Source organism: Alligator mississippiensis, chromosome 9 (assembly GCF_030867095.1).
Source record: "Alligator mississippiensis isolate rAllMis1 chromosome 9, rAllMis1, whole genome shotgun sequence".
NCBI lineage: Eukaryota > Metazoa > Chordata > Crocodylia > Alligatoridae > Alligator > Alligator mississippiensis.
In genome coordinates, this window is record NC_081832.1 from 62,505,444 (window position 1) to 62,524,776 (window position 19,333).

General features: G+C 42.1%; 1 protein-coding gene across 5 annotated transcripts in view; it reads left to right on the forward strand.

Moving 5' to 3' along the window:
- CPEB4 (cytoplasmic polyadenylation element binding protein 4) overlaps positions 1–19,252 on the forward strand; it is a 74,341-nt gene extending 55,089 nt beyond the window's left edge. For all 5 annotated transcript variants that reach the window (XM_019478400.2, XM_019478398.2, XM_006270850.4 and 2 more), the window contains 6 exons: positions 149–322; positions 8,334–8,423; positions 9,049–9,167; positions 10,121–10,235; positions 10,504–10,685; positions 14,797–19,252. In XM_019478400.2, the coding sequence (XP_019333945.1) occupies positions 149–322; positions 8,334–8,423; positions 9,049–9,167; positions 10,121–10,235; positions 10,504–10,685; positions 14,797–15,024 (908 nt within the window). In that variant the 3' untranslated portion in view covers positions 15,025–19,252. The remainder of the gene's footprint in view (positions 1–148; positions 323–8,333; positions 8,424–9,048; positions 9,168–10,120; positions 10,236–10,503; positions 10,686–14,796) is intronic.
- Positions 19,253–19,333: the final 81 nt, after the last annotated feature.

A 19,333-nucleotide genomic window follows, 5' to 3' on the forward strand; every position in this document is an offset into this window, starting at 1 on the left:
CTACAATAAAGGAGAAGACTACAAGCAGCAGTACTGCTTATACAACAAGTTGTGAATGCTTGGTTATTTTGTTTTTTTTTACATACTACTATCTTGGTGTATGGTTTGTTCTGTTAGTATGTTTGTTTTTTCCTTCTTTTTCTTTTAGGTCAGTCTTCGTTGTTTCCAATGGAAGACGGGTTCTTGGATGATGGGCGTGGGGACCAGACTCTCCATAGTGGTTTAGGATCACCACACTGCTTTTCTCACCAAAATGGAGAAAGGGTGGAACGGTATTCCCGCAAGGTGTTTGTTGGGGGATTGCCACCAGATATTGATGAAGGTATGCTTAGAAATGCATGCAACCAAAAATACTGGCATAGACTTAAGTGACCAGTGATGGCATGTACTCTTTTTGTCTATGAGGTAGGGGTAGTGAGAGGGAGGGGAAGAGGAGGAGGTTGTTTTTGACTGTTGTGTTACAAACTGTGAGCCAAACCCAAAGTGGTATTGAGGAGCCCCAGCACTTGTGGAGCCCTAGTTTCCATGACTTTGTTGTTAGAAGATAAACAGTGCATATCCTAACGCAGAGTATGCTATGGCTCTGAAGTTGCAAATAAGGAGCTGCTAATTAGCTATAACATAGAAATGAGACAGCTGTTTGTTCTCCTATGCTAGGGATCAGCAATCTTTTGTTGCCAAGGGCCATTGCTTGTGGCCTGGCTCCATGCTAAGGGCCACAAATCTCTGCACCTTGGACAGTCAGCAAATACTGTTGAGGGAATAGATGGAACAAGGCAAGCAGTACCACGCTGGGGAAACCACCTCTGCTGCTTCAGCTGCACCATGCTGCCTATTTGCTCAGCTGCCATGGGCCAGATCTGGTATTTTCACAGCCTGGATTCTGCCCATGGGCTGTGTAGATGCCTGACCCCTGTCCTATACCATGAAACCAGACTGATCTGTTTAAGGAGTTGGCCATAGGGAGACCTTAACATTTGAGGGGTTATTGTTTAAACGGTCTTTGTTCAGCAGTTGTGTCCTGACTGATAGATGCAGTATCTTGACTGTCATCCTTTCATTAGATGAGAATCTAGGTGCAAAGTACAGATCAGATGGATAATATTTACTGGTTACTCTTTGAGGAATTTAGCACTTTCTTTCGTTTTCCCTCTGCCTCATGACGATATTGCATGTGTAAAAACCCACTCATTCGAAAGTTTCTTTTCACAAAGCTGTTTTAAAGCTGCTTTTCCCCCACTTGAACTGTATAATATTTCACACTGAACTGTGCTGCTTGAGTGTCTTGCAGCCCTGTGAGCTTTGAAAACATCCACACTTTAGTATTTGAACACTGTTCAATTGTATATTGCTCACGTTTCAGACAGAACTTGAACTTGAAGTAGGTGAGAAGGCGGAAGTAAAGGATAAAGTCCTGCCTTTGCCTCAGAACACGTTAAAACTTTGGACAGGAATCAGAAGTTTAGAGTAGAAATAAAAAAAAGAAGAAAAGAAGTACATCTTGGCTAGGGACACGCGTTCAAAAAGAGAGTCTGAATTGATTCAATCTTTGCAGGTTAGTCTAATCTGCATAGATTGAACCAATTTGCAAGTAAATAGACCTTCACTTTTGACATGCCTGCAGTGGCTCAGGCCAGAACCCAGGGGGTGCTAGAGTGAGCCCTGGGCTACAATGAAAGGGGGCGGGCCTGGGCTGGCGCTTGGGGGGTGGGCCTGGGCAGGCCTGATTATGATTGGGGAGGGGTTTAAACCCCCACCCTGGCCTGCAGGGACCCCAGCCCAGTGATGCCTGGAGGGACAAGGGTGAAGCAGTCCCTGCCAGGCATTTCCTACCCCTGTGCTCATGGCTCCAGCGACAGGGACATGATCAGCCCCCGTGGCAGCGTGAAGCAAATGGAGACAGGGTGTTTAATACCCACCTTTGCCCCCTGCCCCTGTGGCACAGACCCCAGCTGGCTGGGGCGTAGCAGCCTGTGCCAGGGTCCCCCTTTGCTGCTGCAGGGACACAGCTGGGCGCTGGCAAGCATAGCCCCCAGAGGTGAGGGGGGCAGGGAGGGGGTTTATTTCCACCCTTTCTCTCTCCCTGGGACCTCAGCTGGGGTCTGCCTGGCCGGGGCAGAGCAACCCCTGTCAGGCAGCTCTCCCTCCCCCCCCACTCCCACACTGCTGGAGCGCTGGGGGGCATGGCCAGCCCCAGCAGTAGCCTCAAGTGAACTGGCCAGGGAGGGGGTTTAATTCCCTGCTCTCTGTCCCACTGGCATGGACCTGAGCAGAGCTGCCGCAGACTGCGTGGGGTGAGCGGCAGCACCAGGGCTTGGAGGGGTGGCCATAGATCCCTAGCACTCTGCCGCCGCTTGCCCCATGTAGTCTGCAGTTGCTCTGTCCACCCCACTTCCACCCACAGTGCAGCACCCCCTCCAGGAAGAGGTTTGTGCTCCTGGGACACTATCATAGGGGCTGCTGCCCTGGCAGGGTCCGTACTGCTCTCGCCGCTCCAGTGGCAGGGGCAGGAGCATGGCTAGAGGCCAGCTGGCATGGCTTCCCCAGGCGAAGGGGTCAGGAAGGGGGTTTATTCAGCTGTTCACCCCGCGCAAGGAGTGATGGATGGAGGCAGCGGTCCTGTGGGGGCAGAAGGGGGTGAAGGTGGGAATAAACCCCAACCCTGCCCCCTTTGCCTTAGGGGGCCATACCCCCTCCGCTGCCACTGCAGCAGTGAGGGGGGGAGTTACCTGACACCGGCTGCTGCGCCTTAGCCAGGCAGACTGTGGCTTGAGTCTGTGCTGGTGGGAAAGGGAGAGGGGAATTAAACCCCCTCCCTGACCAGTTCACTTGAGGCGATGGGTGAGGCCAGGCAGGGCAGTGCGGGGGGAATGCCTGATGGGCTCCTTTGCCTGGAGGGGAGAGAGGGATTAAACCCTCTCCCTGCCCCCTTTACCTCAGGTGGCCTTGCCAGCCAACACCTGGCTGTGCCCCTGCCCCTGCAGCAGCGATGGGGGGAGGCCTGACACGGGCTGTTGTTGCCCAGCCAGGCAGACCCCGGCTGGGGTCTGTGCCACTGGGATGTAGGACAGAGTAGGGGATTAAACCTCCATCTTCATTTGCTTCACGCTGCTGTTGGGGCTGGCCACGTCCCCACCACAGGAGCAGGGAGTGGAGAAATGCCTAGCAGGGACTGCTGTGCTCCAGGGGAAATAAACCTCTTCCCTGCCCATGCCCCCTTCCCTGCTCTGGCTAAGGAGCAGAGGTGCAGGGCCAACCCTGCTCCTCTGGAGCAGACAGCACAGCGCAGCACAGCCCAGGGTTGCAGAGCATGTTGGGATGTTGGGGGGCTCTGGTTTAACTTTGTCCCAAACCCCTTCATGGTTTGAAGTTCCATTAACAAGTCTGACCTCAATCAATTAAGTTTGACACTACATTCGGCCAGGTTTATCTCAGACTGGTTTTGGCCATTTTAAAACTGGTTTATGTGCCCTGAATTTATGTTCTGTTACAGTTTTAAACCAGTTTCTGATCACTTAAACCAGTTTATGTGTAACTTCTGTCCCTAGCCCTTGGGTTTGACTATTGACCCCAGACCAGCACAGCAGCAGTGAACTAGAAATACTAAAGGAGATGAGAGAAGCTGAGACAGCAGAAAACACAGTAATAATGGGTGACTTCCAACTATCCACAAATAGACTGAGACCAAATTTCTTGAAGTTATAAAAGACTGCTTCCTGGAGTAATTAATCCTGGAATCTATCAGTCCCACTGAGCACCCCCTGACTCCCCAACTCTTTAAAAGAAAAAAAAAAGCCCTTAACTCGCCAGCTTCTGCCAGGCGGGGGGTGGGGGTGCGATCCCTGTTGCACCCCTCTTCCCCATGCTACATGGGGGGCTCTGCTGAATCACCATCTTGAATCGATTCAGGACAGTGAGTCGAATCTCCAAATCGAATCGCTCTCCCCAAAATTGACCGAATCCAAAGTGAATACTAGCCGCTTCGCACTGGCCTAGTAAAGACCAAGGAAGACTGTGAGGATCTACAGAAGGATCTGGCATGGTTGAGCAAATTGGCACCTAAATGGCAGATGAAATTTAATATGGGTAAGTGCCCAGGTGCATCACTTCACAAAAATAACCCAAACTATACTTACACTATGATGGGAGTTACCCTAGCTGTTACCACACAGGAAAGAGATTTTGGAATCACTGTGGACAGTTTTACTAAAAACATGAGTTCAGCATGCAGCAGCCATCAAAAAGGCAAAGCAAATGTTAGGGATTATTAAGAGAATTGTAAACCAAACTGGAAGCATCATCATACCCCTTTATAAATCATACTGTGTCCACCCCTTGAATTCTGTGCCCAGTTCTGGCACACACATCAGAAAGAACATAGAAGAACTAGAGACGGTATAGAGAAGAGCAAAAAGAATGATTAGTATCAAGGGACTTTCATATGAGATGAGACCTAAAGAAGCTAGGCCTATTCACTTTAGAAAGGGACTCTTGAGGGGAACATGATAAGGGTTTCAGAAATACTAAATAGTGAAGAGAAAGTTAATAGGAATTGATTATTTATCGTCTCTCATAATATAAGAACCAGGTGTCAGAAATGAAACTGGTAGGTAGTAAGTTTAAAACTAACAAAAGGAAGTTCTTTTTCACCCAGTGTGTCATTAAAATGTCAGCTAGGTTCTTTGAGTAGATGTGATATCTTTTATTAGACTAACTGAGTAGGTGGAGAAAAGTTTCTAGCAAGCTTTCAGGCGCAGTCACCCTTCTTTAGGCATAAGAAGTCTCTGCTGGTCATTAAAATATAGAACTCATTGCCACCAGATGTGGTGGAAGCTGACAGCTTAGCCAGATTGAAAAAGGAATAGGACAGATTCTTGGAGGAAAGGAGCATCAGTAGTGGTTGAGCACGAGAGTTAGGGATACAGCCTCTGAACTAGAATTTCTAGACCTTAAATGCTGGAGGCTGCAAATGAGAGAGGAACAACTGGGGGGAAAAAACCCTCTGGTCATGCCCAGTTCACTCTCCCTTTCAGCATCCACTCTCTGCCACTGTGTAACAGGATACTGGGCAAGATGGACCTATGTTCTGACCCAGTAAATGGCAGTTCTTATGTTCTTGTAACATTATCAGTAGTTTTATTAGGTTTGTTAAAGCCCTAGCAGCTTCTGGCTCTTCATTCAACTCCTCATATAAAGTGTCACTCTTTGACTTCCTTTGGCAGTGGTTAAGAATCAGTACAGGGGTATATATGTTTGAGGAGCCAAGAATGCGTAGTAGATCCACCATGCATGTTGCAAAGGGCAAAACATTGCAGTGTTCAATTAAAAAACCCACCTACAAAGTGTGCAGCTCTGGCAGAGTCCCTCTGACCACAGACTTCTGTGTTTTGTGATATGGAGGTAGCAGGGGCTGTAGCTAAAGATCTGTGGCAACTGCAATCTGGAAAATTCATATTCTGTGGCTTTTTCTTGGCTTTCTCCTGACCAGAATGTTGTTTTAATATCCACTATTTTTTAATTTTTTTGCTTTGGTGAAAGAAATTAGAGTACATTGAACTGTAAGCTACTGTGACGTGACAGCCTGATATCCTGTCAAAAGAAGGGCTACTTTTACCATGGGTCCTATAGTGGATGGGTCTGTATCATCTTGGCGGGAGGTGGCCAGTGGTGTCCTGTAGGGTTTAGTTCTTGGCCCCATGCTGTTCAACATGTTTATCAACGATTTAGATAAGGATGTGGAAAGCGTGCTGGCCCAATTTGCGAATGATACTAAGTTATGGGGAAAAGCAGTCACATTAGGGGATAGCATGCAGATCCATGCGGACCCGGAGAAACTGGAAAGGTGGGTGGAGTGGAACCAGATGCAGTTCAGTAAGGATAATTGCAGAGTGCTTCATCTGGAGAGAAGTAACCAGCAACACGAATATAGATTAGGAGGCAATGTCCTGGCCAGCACGATGGCTGAAAGGGACCTCAGGGTTATGGTTGAACATGAGCCAGCAGTGCGACGTTGTAGTCAACAAATCTAATAGCATACTGGTATGCATTAGCCAATGCATTGCGAGCAGGGCTAAGGAAGTGAAACTTCCTCTCTACTCTGTGTTGGTCAGACCCCAGCTGGAGTACTGTCTTCAGTTCTGGGTGCTGCACTTCATAGAAGATGTGGAGAATCTTGAAAGGGTCCAGGGACAGGTCACAAGAATGATTAAGGGCTTGGAGGACAAGGCTATGAGGAAAGACTAAGAGATCTGGGACTTTTCAGCCTGGGGAAGAGAAGATTTAGGGGTGACTTGGTGGTCATCTATAAGTATGTAAGGGGTGAATATTGGGAGCTGGGAGAAAAAGTGCTCACTAGGGCGCCCCAGGAGAGGACAAGGAGCAATGGCCTTAAACTGTTAGGGGATGATTTCAGGTTGGATGTAAGGAAGAACTTCTGTATGGTAAGGGTGACCAGAATCTGGAATAAACTTCCCAAGGAGGTGGTGCAGTCCCCAACTTTGGACGTCTTCAAGAGAAGACTGGACACATACCTTGCTGGGATCATTTGGTCTCAGCGGTATTCCTGACCAGAGCAAAGGGGTTGAACTCTATAATCTTTCGAGGTCCCTTCCAGCCCTTAATTTCTATGATTTTATGATCCTATGGCTTATGCTTTTAGTATTTAAAAGGTCAAATGGAACATGACATTTTGAATAGAACATTTATAGGGAATGTACTCCATATTCTAATAGATGTTTTAAGTGATTCTTTTTTGATGTTCCAGGAGTTGATGAGCATGTGAACAGTTCAGTTTGTGTGGGACCTAGTTACCACAGTAGGAGGTCTTTTGGTTAAATTAATGCAGGAAAACTTAATTTTTTTAAGTCACTTTCCTCAAGATCTTTTCTGCTGAGTGCACGCCTGCCAACTCAAATAAGAATTGCATTCCATGTCATTCAAATCCATCTTCCCACTGAAAAAAATTAAGGTTCTCCTGACCCTGATTCAGAAAAGCATAGTATACAGAGAAATTGCCAATATAGAGGGGCGGGCTACAAGTCTGAGTACAGTCTCTATCCCAATAGAGATCAGTTAAATGTAGGACAGCTTTCAGGGAGGACAGAACTAGTGACATTCTTCCCAGATATTTAAGAATGAGGTTAAGGCATATATGGAAAATGCTCAAAATTGAGTATTAAAAATGAACCCTGCAGGCAAGGACAGTCATCCAGGGTTGCTGATACTCTCTCTTGAAAGGACCATTGTTTTTCATGGTGATATTGACAATTGAGTTGTCAGGCACCTGTGAGGCAAGTTCATGCTAGTGCCCCTGAAGGAAGGAGTTGGGACAGTGGGGGAATCTGAGAGGTTATGCAGTAATTCCTGACAAAAATAGTTTGATTTTGAGTTTGTGGGGAAAAGGCTCTATGCCTCAAATTTGAGATAACATTGATTTTAGGATTGGGCAGTGCAGTGTCAAGGTGGTTGAAATTTGCTACTCAAAATTGCACAGACTTCCAAAGAAACCACTTCAGGATTAGGGAATCTTGTCCGCCTATATCCTTAGACCAACGTGGCTACAACCAACAACCCCACTTCAGGATTAGGACATTTTATCCTTGTTGAGAGTTTTTCCTGCAAGTGTTTCTTGTTTTTACCAGAAGTTAGAAAAATTGCCCAGACTCAAAGAAGGTCAGTGCTATAATTAGCTATAATGAGATCCAGAAAATGTAAAATGTTTAGCAAAATTTTGTAACGGAAGGAAGATCTGAAATAATAGATGCAGCTATTACTTTGTTTTGCAGTAGCGTGCTGCCTGCCTGCTCTGATGCATTTATTACATAACTGTTCTGCAGGCTTTCCTATAAGTTAGTCTGAGGTCAAGCTCAGATAATGTGTCCAGATGTGGTCCAAGCATGTGATGTGAATAGGCATGACTGAGTCCTGTGACTTTTCCCCCGTTCTCCAGACCTTTAGCGCTTGCAAGGCAGATTGGCAGAGCTGACTGCTCAGCAGCTGGTCAGCAATTCACGGGCTCTGCACTCTTTATGCGGAAGAATGCCTGAAGCGAGGTTATGGTAACTGTTTAGATTCACTGATTTCATTCCTGGGACTTGGCTGTAAGCTTTGATTTGTAACCATTAATAGAGACAAAACCCTGATCTTTGAACAGCTTTTTTCTCTAAGGTATGTTCTGATGAGTCAAAAGTTTTCCCCCTTCCTCCTGTAAACATTGTTATCACTGCCTAAACCACTTCAGTCTGCAAAATATTTGGTTATATTGTAGGGATTTAGGTTCAGTGGATTCTTCTTTATTTCATTTGTGCTTCTTTCTTTCTCTCTCCATCCTTCAGATGAGATCACTGCTAGTTTTCGTCGCTTTGGTCCTTTAATTGTGGACTGGCCTCACAAGGCAGAAAGCAAATCCTATTTTCCTCCTAAAGGTAAGTCGTGATGTTGGTGTCATAAGCACTCTCCTAAGGACCACTGCAGTATTAGTGGTCCCAGTTGTCCGTTTGAGGATGTGACGTATGCATTTTTTTAATAGATCTTTTTGTGAACTGCCCCCATCTCTAATGTGGAGAATAGCCTTTAAACTCTCCCAATGTATCTTCCTGGGTGTTGCAAGGTGGTGGGCTGCAGAGCATGTTCTCTATGATTGTTCAACTATTTTTACTTCATTTCCTGTGTTTGACTTCAGTCCTGCCTTCATCTCATTCCTCTCTCCTTTAGTCTGCCTCAGTACGGCTTTTTTATCCTTGCCATTTTGCACATGTTCAGCCCTGTGCAAGAGGCTGTGTGGTTCCCCACAGTAGCCAGGGGAGGAACTGGGCCTCATTCACAACTGTACTTGCAGATGCTTCATTCATAGCAATGCTACTTTTCTTCTGGCCTTAGTGGAGATGGAGGGAAGGTTGTTGGGGTCTTATTGTTTACTCCTTATTTTGTCCCTGCTGTTTGGGGTCAGCCTGCCAAGGGTTCAGTAATTACATTAAAGATCCAAAAACAGTCGAAAATTAAATTTCTGAGAAACCCAGTTTTAAGTCCTGTGTTTTATCTGCTCCCAAGGCTATGCATTCTTGCTGTTTCAAGATGAAAGCTCTGTACAGGCTCTGATTGATGCATGTATTGAAGAGGATGGAAAACTCTATCTTTGTGTCTCCAGCCCCACTATCAAAGACAAGCCGGTAGGTAGAATTTTCACTGCTACAAAAGCTGATGTATAAGAAAGCTATCAATTGTGTACTTCAGCTGGCATGTGTATTTGCAGGCTTCAGACATACTTGCTTTGATTGTATTTGTAAAGAGAGTCCTCAAAGGAAGATCAGTTTAGTAGACAGGCATTTCTAAATTCTTTCATTTACCTGCAACACCTTATCAGTCATATGCCTTGTATTTTCATTGGGGGTTTTGTAATCTGTCACAAGCCTTTGTTTGGAAAATATTTGCTAGATTCCAGCTGCAGTGATGCAGTGTGCACAGCATGTTTATAATCAGATATTTTAAGATTATTATTGCACCATGGAATACAAAGCATTTCTCAAAATACATTTCTCTATAGAGAAAAAACTAGCATTGAAAAAGGGCTATTAGATAATGAGTTAAATACTTGTACTACAGCAATTGTGAGCCCAGTTCAAAGCCTACTGAAGTAAATAGACTCCCTCTTGTGTGCTTCACATCAGGCTGTTTGTTGGCAAACACCACAACTAGTTTTGCTTTATAAATAAACTGCACCATTGGAGCCTGTTTTGTTGAGATAGTGACTAGCCTGGTGCTGATGGTTGACTGTATGAAAACACCACCAGTGGCCTGGCTGTGTGTGCATCTCTAAAGTTAACAGAGTACAGATGAGTTTTGATAATGTAGTGCCATAGCAGGGAGCGACCTTTGGTTATAATACTAGTTAAATAACAAGCAAGTAGAAAAATCTGATCTGCATGGGTCATGTTAATAGAGCTTATTAGTACTGACTTCTAACTGGTGGCACTTGTACAATTTGCAAGTGGAGTCAGCACAACAACTTTGAATCTATTTAAGTTTATCCTTAAGGGGGTACGTTGTAACTGTTGCTGCTGCTAAAATGCTAACCTCAGTCTGAATCAGGAATGGAAAAAAAATAAAAGCTTTCTGGCTGTAGGTTCAGATCCGGCCTTGGAATCTTAGCGATAGCGACTTTGTGATGGATGGTTCGCAGCCTCTGGACCCACGAAAAACCATTTTTGTTGGTGGCGTTCCTCGGCCCTTGAGAGCAGGTGAGTTGCTTGTATTATACCTTTTGGTACATTCATTTTTTTTTTTTTATGCTGTAATATCATTTGGACAGCTGGGGTTGGGGGAAACCCTGATGTTATGTTGGCAGGAGACTGAGGAAATTTAAATTGTTCCTGACATTATATGACTGTAAGCGGAGCTGGAGTCATAAGTACAAATCAGTGTGTGTATTTATTGCTTAGTAAGGCTTAAAAGGGATTTAGAAAATTCAAAATCCATACGATGGTCTGTGTTTACTTTCTGGTCTAGTGGAACTTGCAATGATAATGGACCGGCTATATGGAGGTGTGTGCTATGCTGGAATTGACACAGATCCTGAGCTGAAGTACCCCAAAGGAGCTGGGCGGGTTGCATTTTCTAATCAACAAAGTTACATAGCTGCTATCAGTGCCCGCTTTGTTCAGTTGCAGCATGGAGAGATAGATAAACGGGTAAGTGCCAAGCACACGCTTGGTTTTTCTTTTTTTGTTTTTTTTGTTTTTTGGTGCCTTTACAAATGTTTTTCCGTATAAATGCCACTGTGAATACTGTAAATGTTACTCACTGCATGTTGAGGGCAAGAGTTTGCTATTTAAGTATAGCTCATAACATGAATAAGCAACAATGCAGAGCCACAGTTCAAGAACCATTGGAAGTTCAAGGAAGCATTTGGATTACCTCCCTGGCACGTTAAGGGAGCATGCCAGCTGCTATACCCCTTTGGAAAAATTAAGTGCTTTACATCAAGGCTGATCTGGTGCAGAGAGACAGAATAAGGCGGCTGTTCAGGAAGGAAATGTTTTTACGCTCTCCTACTCCGCTCTGTGTCTATGCAAAAGCAGGCAGAATCTGATCCTCGCTGTTAATGTATAATGTATTGCATACTCCCAGAAGAGCGTCATAGGAGTGCTTTGCAAATTTTCTGCTAGGCATATAACCTTGCAGTCACCCTTCCCACCATAAGTTGTTAGTGTTCTTCCATGTTGACTTAAGCTTTCAGGTCTTTCCCTCCAGTTAGTGCTGTGATCTCAAGTTCTTCCTGCTGTAATTGTTAGTTAGCTTCATTTTATATTTCTCTTAGAGAAAAAAACTGTCACCTCAGCCCTTTACTTCAAAACAGCACCTCAGCCCATCCAGCTAGATGGCAGACCGGAGCTTCCACTCTGACTTCAAAGGCTTTGTAGTTTAAGCTTGGAGCATGGTGCCAGGTATTGGGAATGCCTTTGTTCCAGTCCTGGCTCTGACATGGAGTCTGAACAAATTGTTTGGGGTTCAGTTGTGTAACCTCTGCTTGCATAAGCAGCCATGTGTATGAATAGTCCCATTGAAGTCAGTGGGGCTGGTCACTGAAGTGCTTGATAGCTTGAGCAAGGATTGCACAACCATCTCTGTCTCCTTCCCCCATTGTTGTGGCATTAAAAAGAAATGCAAGAAGAAACTCTGCTATTCTTCTCTGGTACTTGTATCAAAGCTTGTATTCCTCTGGATATCCAGTCTTGATTACATTCATAGTATGCTTGCAACCTTCCCTGGAATGGAGCAAGGTTCCCTACATGTCTTTGGCTGGGAGAAAGGAAGCCACAGGCTGCCATAGGATTTGCTTTCTTTTTTTTAATGTTAGATACCTTCAAACATTTCCCTTTGCCCTGCCCTGGTCTCTGTCCACTATAGAAAGAGCAGAGTGGTGGAAAAAGGGCTCCAGATGCTGTGGTTCCCACTGGGTGAGTCTTCCTTTAATGCTGAGCAGGAGAAGACAATGCCAAGCTGTTTCTGTTTAGTGTATATGATGAATTAACTATAAAATACAAAAAGCCAGATGCCCTACAGGTTGTACAGGTTTCTAATACTGTATGCTCTGGGAGACCTCCAACAGAATGGTGCTATGGGCTTCTTTCTAGGGCACCTTTCTAAAGCAACTGGCTTAAGAGTTGTGCCTATAATGGGGCTGCAGCACCCATCAACAGTGAGCGATCCACCCAAAATAGGTCTTGGGTGTTTGCTATAACTTAAGCTAGTTCCACTCTGCATTTGGATTCACTGAACTATGGGCTGATGGCTGGTTAGCATGAATAGCAACATCAGGGAAGTGACATAACCTGCAGTGACATTTATATATGGCCATAAGCCCTGGTTGCTAGCCCATATTTGGGTTGCTGGCCCACACAAGCCAGCAATACTGTTTAAATTGCATAGGTGATAGGGCCTACATATGACAATGCCATATGAAAAGGGACAAAACAGCATGTTTGTGGCTCCTGCTCTCAGCTACATTCAGTGAAAGCCAGTCACCACCAAGAATCTTGCCTAAATCTAACCAGCTAAAAATCTGATTCCATTTAGAGATACGTGGAAGACAACTGACCAAAGAGCCAGAAGATGACTTTTGAAAATATGGGAGGAATGAGAATTGATCTTAAGGGTATTCTTTGCCTTTCTTGTCTGGTCAGGGGAGTCAAGTCATCAGTCTGGCTGATATGAAGGATGTTAGGAACAGAATTTTAATTCTTAATTTCCTTCCTTTCCATTGTTCAAAGGTCAAGCTAACATTCTGTCACTTGGTTGTTTACTTGTGCTTATGATGCTGTTTGTGCTGTTTAAGTCCCACTGCTCTAAGTTAAGGACACAGAGATTTTGACATGTTTGGGGTTTGAACCAGTTGACATTCCATTCCCGAGAGAGAAGAGGTGACAAAAGGCCATTGCTAAGCCAGCGAAACAGAGGTAATGGGATAATGTTAGAGATGCTAGGCTTATCCTGGATAGTAGGAAATGTTTGTTAAGGAAACAATCAGTTAAACAGGTACTGGAGAAGACTGGGAAGTATAACTAGAATGGGAACCTCTACTGCAAAGGGGAATTCTTGCAAGCTGTAGTTTTATATTGCCTAGTCCAAGGGGAGGGAGAAACAAAAAAGCACATCAGGTACTTAGTGCCTTCCCAATCATGGGCTGCTCTGAGGGGGTTGAAGTCCCTTGTTACCTTTGGCCACCCTTTTCCTTCCTCTCTCTCCCACCCCCCCAGCAAACTGTAGGTAGTTGAGCAGCTCTGCACTATGGTTGGGAAGTGCGATTTCACCACATACAGGCAGAACTAAGCTAGCTTTAAGTTAGCAGTTGGACAGTGGAGCTGCTGTGGAAAAGATTTCAGCCGCTGAATTCAGGGCCACTAGTTTTCAGCATGCCAGTGCAGCCTATGCTGAAGCCTGTGCTCTTGCAGCTTTGCTGTTTTTGGTGCCTGAGCTAGCAAGGTTACAGCTAGAGTGGATATACCTTCTCATGCTGCATTTGCACCTCCCAGCTCTATAGGCCAGTGATTCTTGATCAGAGTGCCTTGAGACCTTTCAAGGGTGCCATGCAACATTAGCACTGTTAAGTGTGCAAATCTGATTCACAAGATAAACTCAGATTTTTTTAACAGGAATTCATAGTGTTAAAATCATCCTGGCATGTTATGGTCTTTCCAAGTTCTTTGCAACAGAAGATTTGCTGTTGTATTTTTCCATAGTCAAAAAACCAAGTAAAAACTAAGAGCTGGCATTTTCCAAAGAGTCTCTTGAGTCTAACAAGTCTAAAAAGTTGAGAACCAGTGCTATAAGCAGCTCTGACACATGCAGCTGGTGTGTTCCAGTGGGTTATTGCTAGGTACGAGTTTCCAAGAATGCTGGATGCTCTCACCTTTCCTCTTCCTTCTCCTATATCATGGGGCATAGTCTGGGATTATTTCTAAGCCAGATGAGATGGTTCTAAAGTAGCTGAAGACTATTTCCTAGCTGAAGATTCCCTTGCTGTGGAAGATTTAGTTGCTTTCTAGCTTGTTTGTAGGATCAGCTAGTGATGCACATAAGGCTGGTTTGCAGCTCAGTGCTCTTGCATAGCATCAGTTATGTAATTGGAATTGAACCTATTCTAGTCCTCTCCTTTGGTATTGGCCAGGTGACTTGTGTGTGTCTACTGAGCGCACTAAATGTAAGGCCCAGAGGAGGAGGAAATGCATTACCCATACCAACTTGGTGAAGGCTGTGAATGAAATTGAAATTTAAAAAAAAGAGCCATTCAGACTGAAATTTGTAGACATTTGCAACCTCAAGCTGCAATTTCAGTGCTGTGGAACCAGTTCATGTTGTTCACTGATAAGGTATTCTGTGTTGCTTTTTGAGTGTGACCTTATTTTAAATCAAGCCCAGTGTTCTCCAGGATTTTAAACTGTACATACATGTTCTGAACCAGAATCAGGGGTTCATTTAGACTCTGTGAGATGCCTGTCCAGCACCAAGTTGTAGCAGTTAGCTTCTTCCCTCCATAAATATATGAAGTGGGGTTGTTCTTTCAGCCTAAAGCATCTGTACTTTTTTTTTTTTCTGAGTCTTTATTGCCAACAAGCAAATATTATATGGAAGGAGAAGACTGCCTCTTCATTATGTGGGTATGCAGTGCTTAACGCCACTGAATCTCCTGAGCAGGCTGCACAGCCATACCATAATGCAAATATTAAATAACCTAAAGTGAGCATGTCACCCATACGGTCATCAAGTATTATAAACTTTCTTCTTGTTTTCTGGCTGCAGGTGGAAGTTAAGCCATATGTCTTGGATGATCAGCTGTGTGATGAATGTCAGGGGGCCCGTTGCGGTGGAAAATTTGCTCCATTTTTCTGTGCTAATGTTACCTGTCTGCAGTATTACTGTGAATATTGCTGGGCTGCTATCCATTCACGTGCTGGCAGGGAATTCCACAAGCCCCTGGTGAAGGAGGGAGGAGATCGCCCAAGACATATTTCATTCCGCTGGAACTAAATGATTACTGCAGTGCTCATATGCAGGCCTCAAAATAAGTGCACTCTTCTGTTATCCTGATTGTGCCCCCACCTCCCCATCCCTGCCCCCCCCCGCCCTCCCCCTTATTCAAGATAGCATGTCCTTTTCTAGTGGTCTGTAATTTAACAATAGTATAATGAAAGAATGACCTATAATATAGGTATTTTGTAGAATCTTGTCATTGAAAACTGTATTGGGTACTCCTTTTCATATTGATAATGTGTTGCAAGGAAGTTACAGCCTCTTGTCTTTGGCATCAAGAGGACCCTTACTTCATGCAACCTTTTCTTAGAGGAGAGAAAAATAAGATAAGAGAAATGAAACAATAGAGTATTTTGGTTTTTAATTAAATTATTGTTAATAAAGAACATAAGAATACTTTTATTAAAATAACCATGCAACAATAACACTATCAGACTATTCTGACACTTTTCTTCCCCACCCCTCCCAGTGAGCCTGTTTTTTGCCTCTTGTTTTTTAATTTGAAATCTTAACAGCGATGGAAAAAGTTAGCAATTACCTATTAACAGGAAAGAGCATGTTTAAAGCAACAAAAATGCATGAGCAAAGTTGAAGCAGCATTATAACAATGATTATTTTTATCTGTTAGGGGTTTTGAGGCTAAATTGTTAGCACAGTATATATCTCACCGTGCCTCCGACTTCCAACCACATCCAGATTAGTAATCAGATAGGCAGAGCTTCTATTTTTCATCAAAACTACTGCATTTTAAAAATTCCCGAATGTAAGTTGGGTAAAGCTTCTTTGGAGTTGGGGGGAGGGGGGAGTGCACTTATTTATTTTTTCGTAAAACAGAGAACTCAATTGTCTGGTTACAGCCCTAGAAATCCTACCAAAGCTAGCTTAATGACAACTAGTAAACTGGCATATCCTCTCCTGAAGGACAAATATATAGAATTTATTTTTGATGGTTATATATAACTCTATATCCTAATCTACTAACATTCATCAGGGGTCAGCCTTTGCTCTCCATTTTGACATTAAAAATAAAATAAAAAAACCTAAAGATACCTCAAGGATATCACTGATTTTATCTAAGTTCTGGTATTCCAGTGTGTCTCATGAACTAAAATTGGCTGCTAATTGGTTTCCATCTTGGATGTAAAGTCAGTTTTAATATCCTCTAATTTAGCTGTAATATAGAAAGCATCACTAGTCTCCAAGTCTGATTTACACTGTTTGCTGAAGAAGTAGAAGTGTAAAACTACAGAGGTGCAAAGGTGTATGTGTCTTTTATTCTTCCTCTAGAGAGAATCCTAACCAAGTGTTTTCTTCAGAACTTAGTATGGGGAAAAAAGAATCACAGTAATTGAAGTGCCAACATTGCAGAGTTAATGCACGCTTTATTGTAAATCACTTCTACCTAGAGGTGCATTAACACAGTACATGTTAACTGAATGCTGAGGGTTGGGGCAGGGGTTTAGTCTGAAATAGTCTCTTGAAGGAGAGTAGTTCTGAAAAAGTGAATTTTAGCTAATGCCCCAGTCAGATTTCTAAATTTTTTTTGTGTGTGTGTTTAGCAGAGGGCAAAATAGAAGTAATTCAGTGGCAATCTTCTGAACTGACTGACTGGCATGGTACCATCCTAGATGCTCTCAAACCAAAGACTTGCCTCAGCACTGCTGTGGAAAACATCTGCTCTGTGAACTCCCCTCCCCCAGATTATCTTTATGAGAAACTGTTTTTATTTTGATTACAGGCTTTAATGAACAATACCTTATCAAGTTCCAAAGGTCAAAATGGAGACATTTGCTGTCTGCTAGGAAAGTCTAGAACGGGGAGCTGCTTTTAACAAAATCCCTGAAAATATTGACAACAGTAACACAAATGGAGAGTGCTATTGTGTAGATTGTCAGGGACTTTTTTTTTCTCTGAAGTACATAATTATAGTTGGAATGTTCCTTTAATTTTTTTAATGCTTGTAGGTGGCTTGGGGTGTGCTATTGTGCCGATCCTACCCAGTAAACAGGTGAGATGGGTTACCATTACAAGAAATAACACTGTTTGAGAACTAGCTTTGAATAATAATTTTCCCTTTGTACATGACCTGCTGAATTTCGGTACAGTGTTTTTGTAGCTAACTTATTTTGTCATGCACATAATGTATATTTGTTATGCACTACTTTTGTATATCTTGTTTTTCCAACAGTGAGCATTTTTAGGCACACTTTTCACTGACGGGATATCTCTTTATGCAATACCTCAATTTTTCATATTGCAAAGAGTAGCTTTTTGTACTTTTATTACTGAGAGATCTTCATATACTTCATTTTTTAATATAAATAATTTTAATAAATTTTATTTTCTTATATTCTGCTTTTTATACATTTCAGTGCTCTGCATACATTTTGAATTATGGATGTTGTGCACTGGCAATGCTATTTTAGAATCTGCAGAGAAAAGAAAGCATGTTGCTTAAACATCTTAGCCCAGCACCAGATACTTGGTGTACATATAATTTAAGAGATAGTATATGTAAAGTTGAGAATTAAAGAAAAAAGCATGAAAGTGACAAATGACACTGTTTGTCTTTAGACCCTCAAATTAAACGCATCAACATAGTGTAGGAATTTAAAAGTAAAGAAACATCAGAATTGTCTACCGCTTCTTAATAAGTTTTTAAAAATTATACACAAATGCAGACGTTTTTGGTGAATGTTTAGCCATTTTTAATATTAATAACAAATTGATGTTAGATGTTTGATGCAGAAATGTCTGCTCTTTTAAATTATATTTAAAAAAAGTAAGAGAGACCCTGCTACGTAGCAGGCATGTAATGTTAATATGCATGACTAATGTAAGAAATTGTTATTCTACTAATATTCACTTGTGATTGTGTGACAAGCGTGTTTACAGATTATTTGGTTACACTTCAATTTACAGGGCATAAACAATTATATACATTACTCTGTACTTAAATAGTGATTTCATGTCCTTCCGATTACATGGGATTTGTAGTTGGAGTTACCATGTCACTCCAAACATAATTAACATGTAATTAGTTTACAAATCTTAGGGTATCACTTCAATTTGCAAAGGGGTTAATAAGCATGTAGTTTTATCTTACTAGCATGGCACTGGCCATGTATTTACAATGTAGTTACAGAGTAATTACATGGTTATTTTTGCAATGTAAAATAAAGTGTTTCTGATTATTTTATATGTAAAGGAACCCCACTGCCCCGTGCTTTTTGGTATAGTATATACTTCTCCATACACAGACCTCTGCAGAATGCAAATTTAAAACTTGCAGTGAGTGAATTTAACGTTTTATAAGGATGCTGTTGGAAAGACTTGATAATTCACCCCTTTTTTGTTTTTTGAAGAGTTGAAACCTTCTGTTAAAAGGTGATTTAAAACTTGAATGTGATGAATTGTGGCAAGTTAACTTCAAGTTATGTGCAATACTTATTTCAGACTTCTGGAAGATCTTTGCAGTGTAATTCTTTGTTTTTAATTGCAGACATTTAAAAATGTCATTTTCTACTGTTCTAGTAAATCCTCTTTCTTGCTGGTGTTTCTAAAGAAAAGAATCAGAAATCAATCTTTCTACTAATGTAAATTTGAGATTATTTTTAAAAAATGGAATAAAAGAGGTTTTGGTCATTTGCTTTATTTTATTATCTTATTTTAAAGCTACTGTGATAGCATTGTAAGAATTGGGACAATATTGTATTCAACTGTTTTATTTTTTATATTTTTAAATTTTAAAGTATAATTAGTTTTTATAATTTTCATCAGATTTTTTGTTATATTTTTTGGAAGTGAAACTTTTAGCAAGTGGGTGTCTAGTTTTTACTAATCCCTAATATGTTTTTCCCCCCAATGTATTGCTCATATTATCAGAAGGAAAAGTTATTTAAGTATGTCAGTTAATTGTACTACTTGGCTGAATTTCCATATAGTTTTTACTGTGTATGGGGAGGTTGTAGTATTTATTATAGCATTTTAAATAAGGGTAATTCATTTTTTATTAAAGTCATTTTCACGTTTAAGTTCATATTTTTGTATGTTCTACTCTAAGTTATATAACACAAGTTACTTTTTTTAAAGAGTTCATTTGTTGAAGTGCTAGTGGAAAATTAATGTTATTAAATAGTTTGCAAATGACTATTTATACCAGTATGCATATAATTTTTAAATATTTGTAATGTGAGATGTTGAATGAATAAAACTTTTAACTCAGTTTTCTTCTTAACCTATTTATTGTACAACACAAAGTAGCAGTAGCCTTTAGATGTTGCTCTTAGTGGTTGAAGCCTGTTTA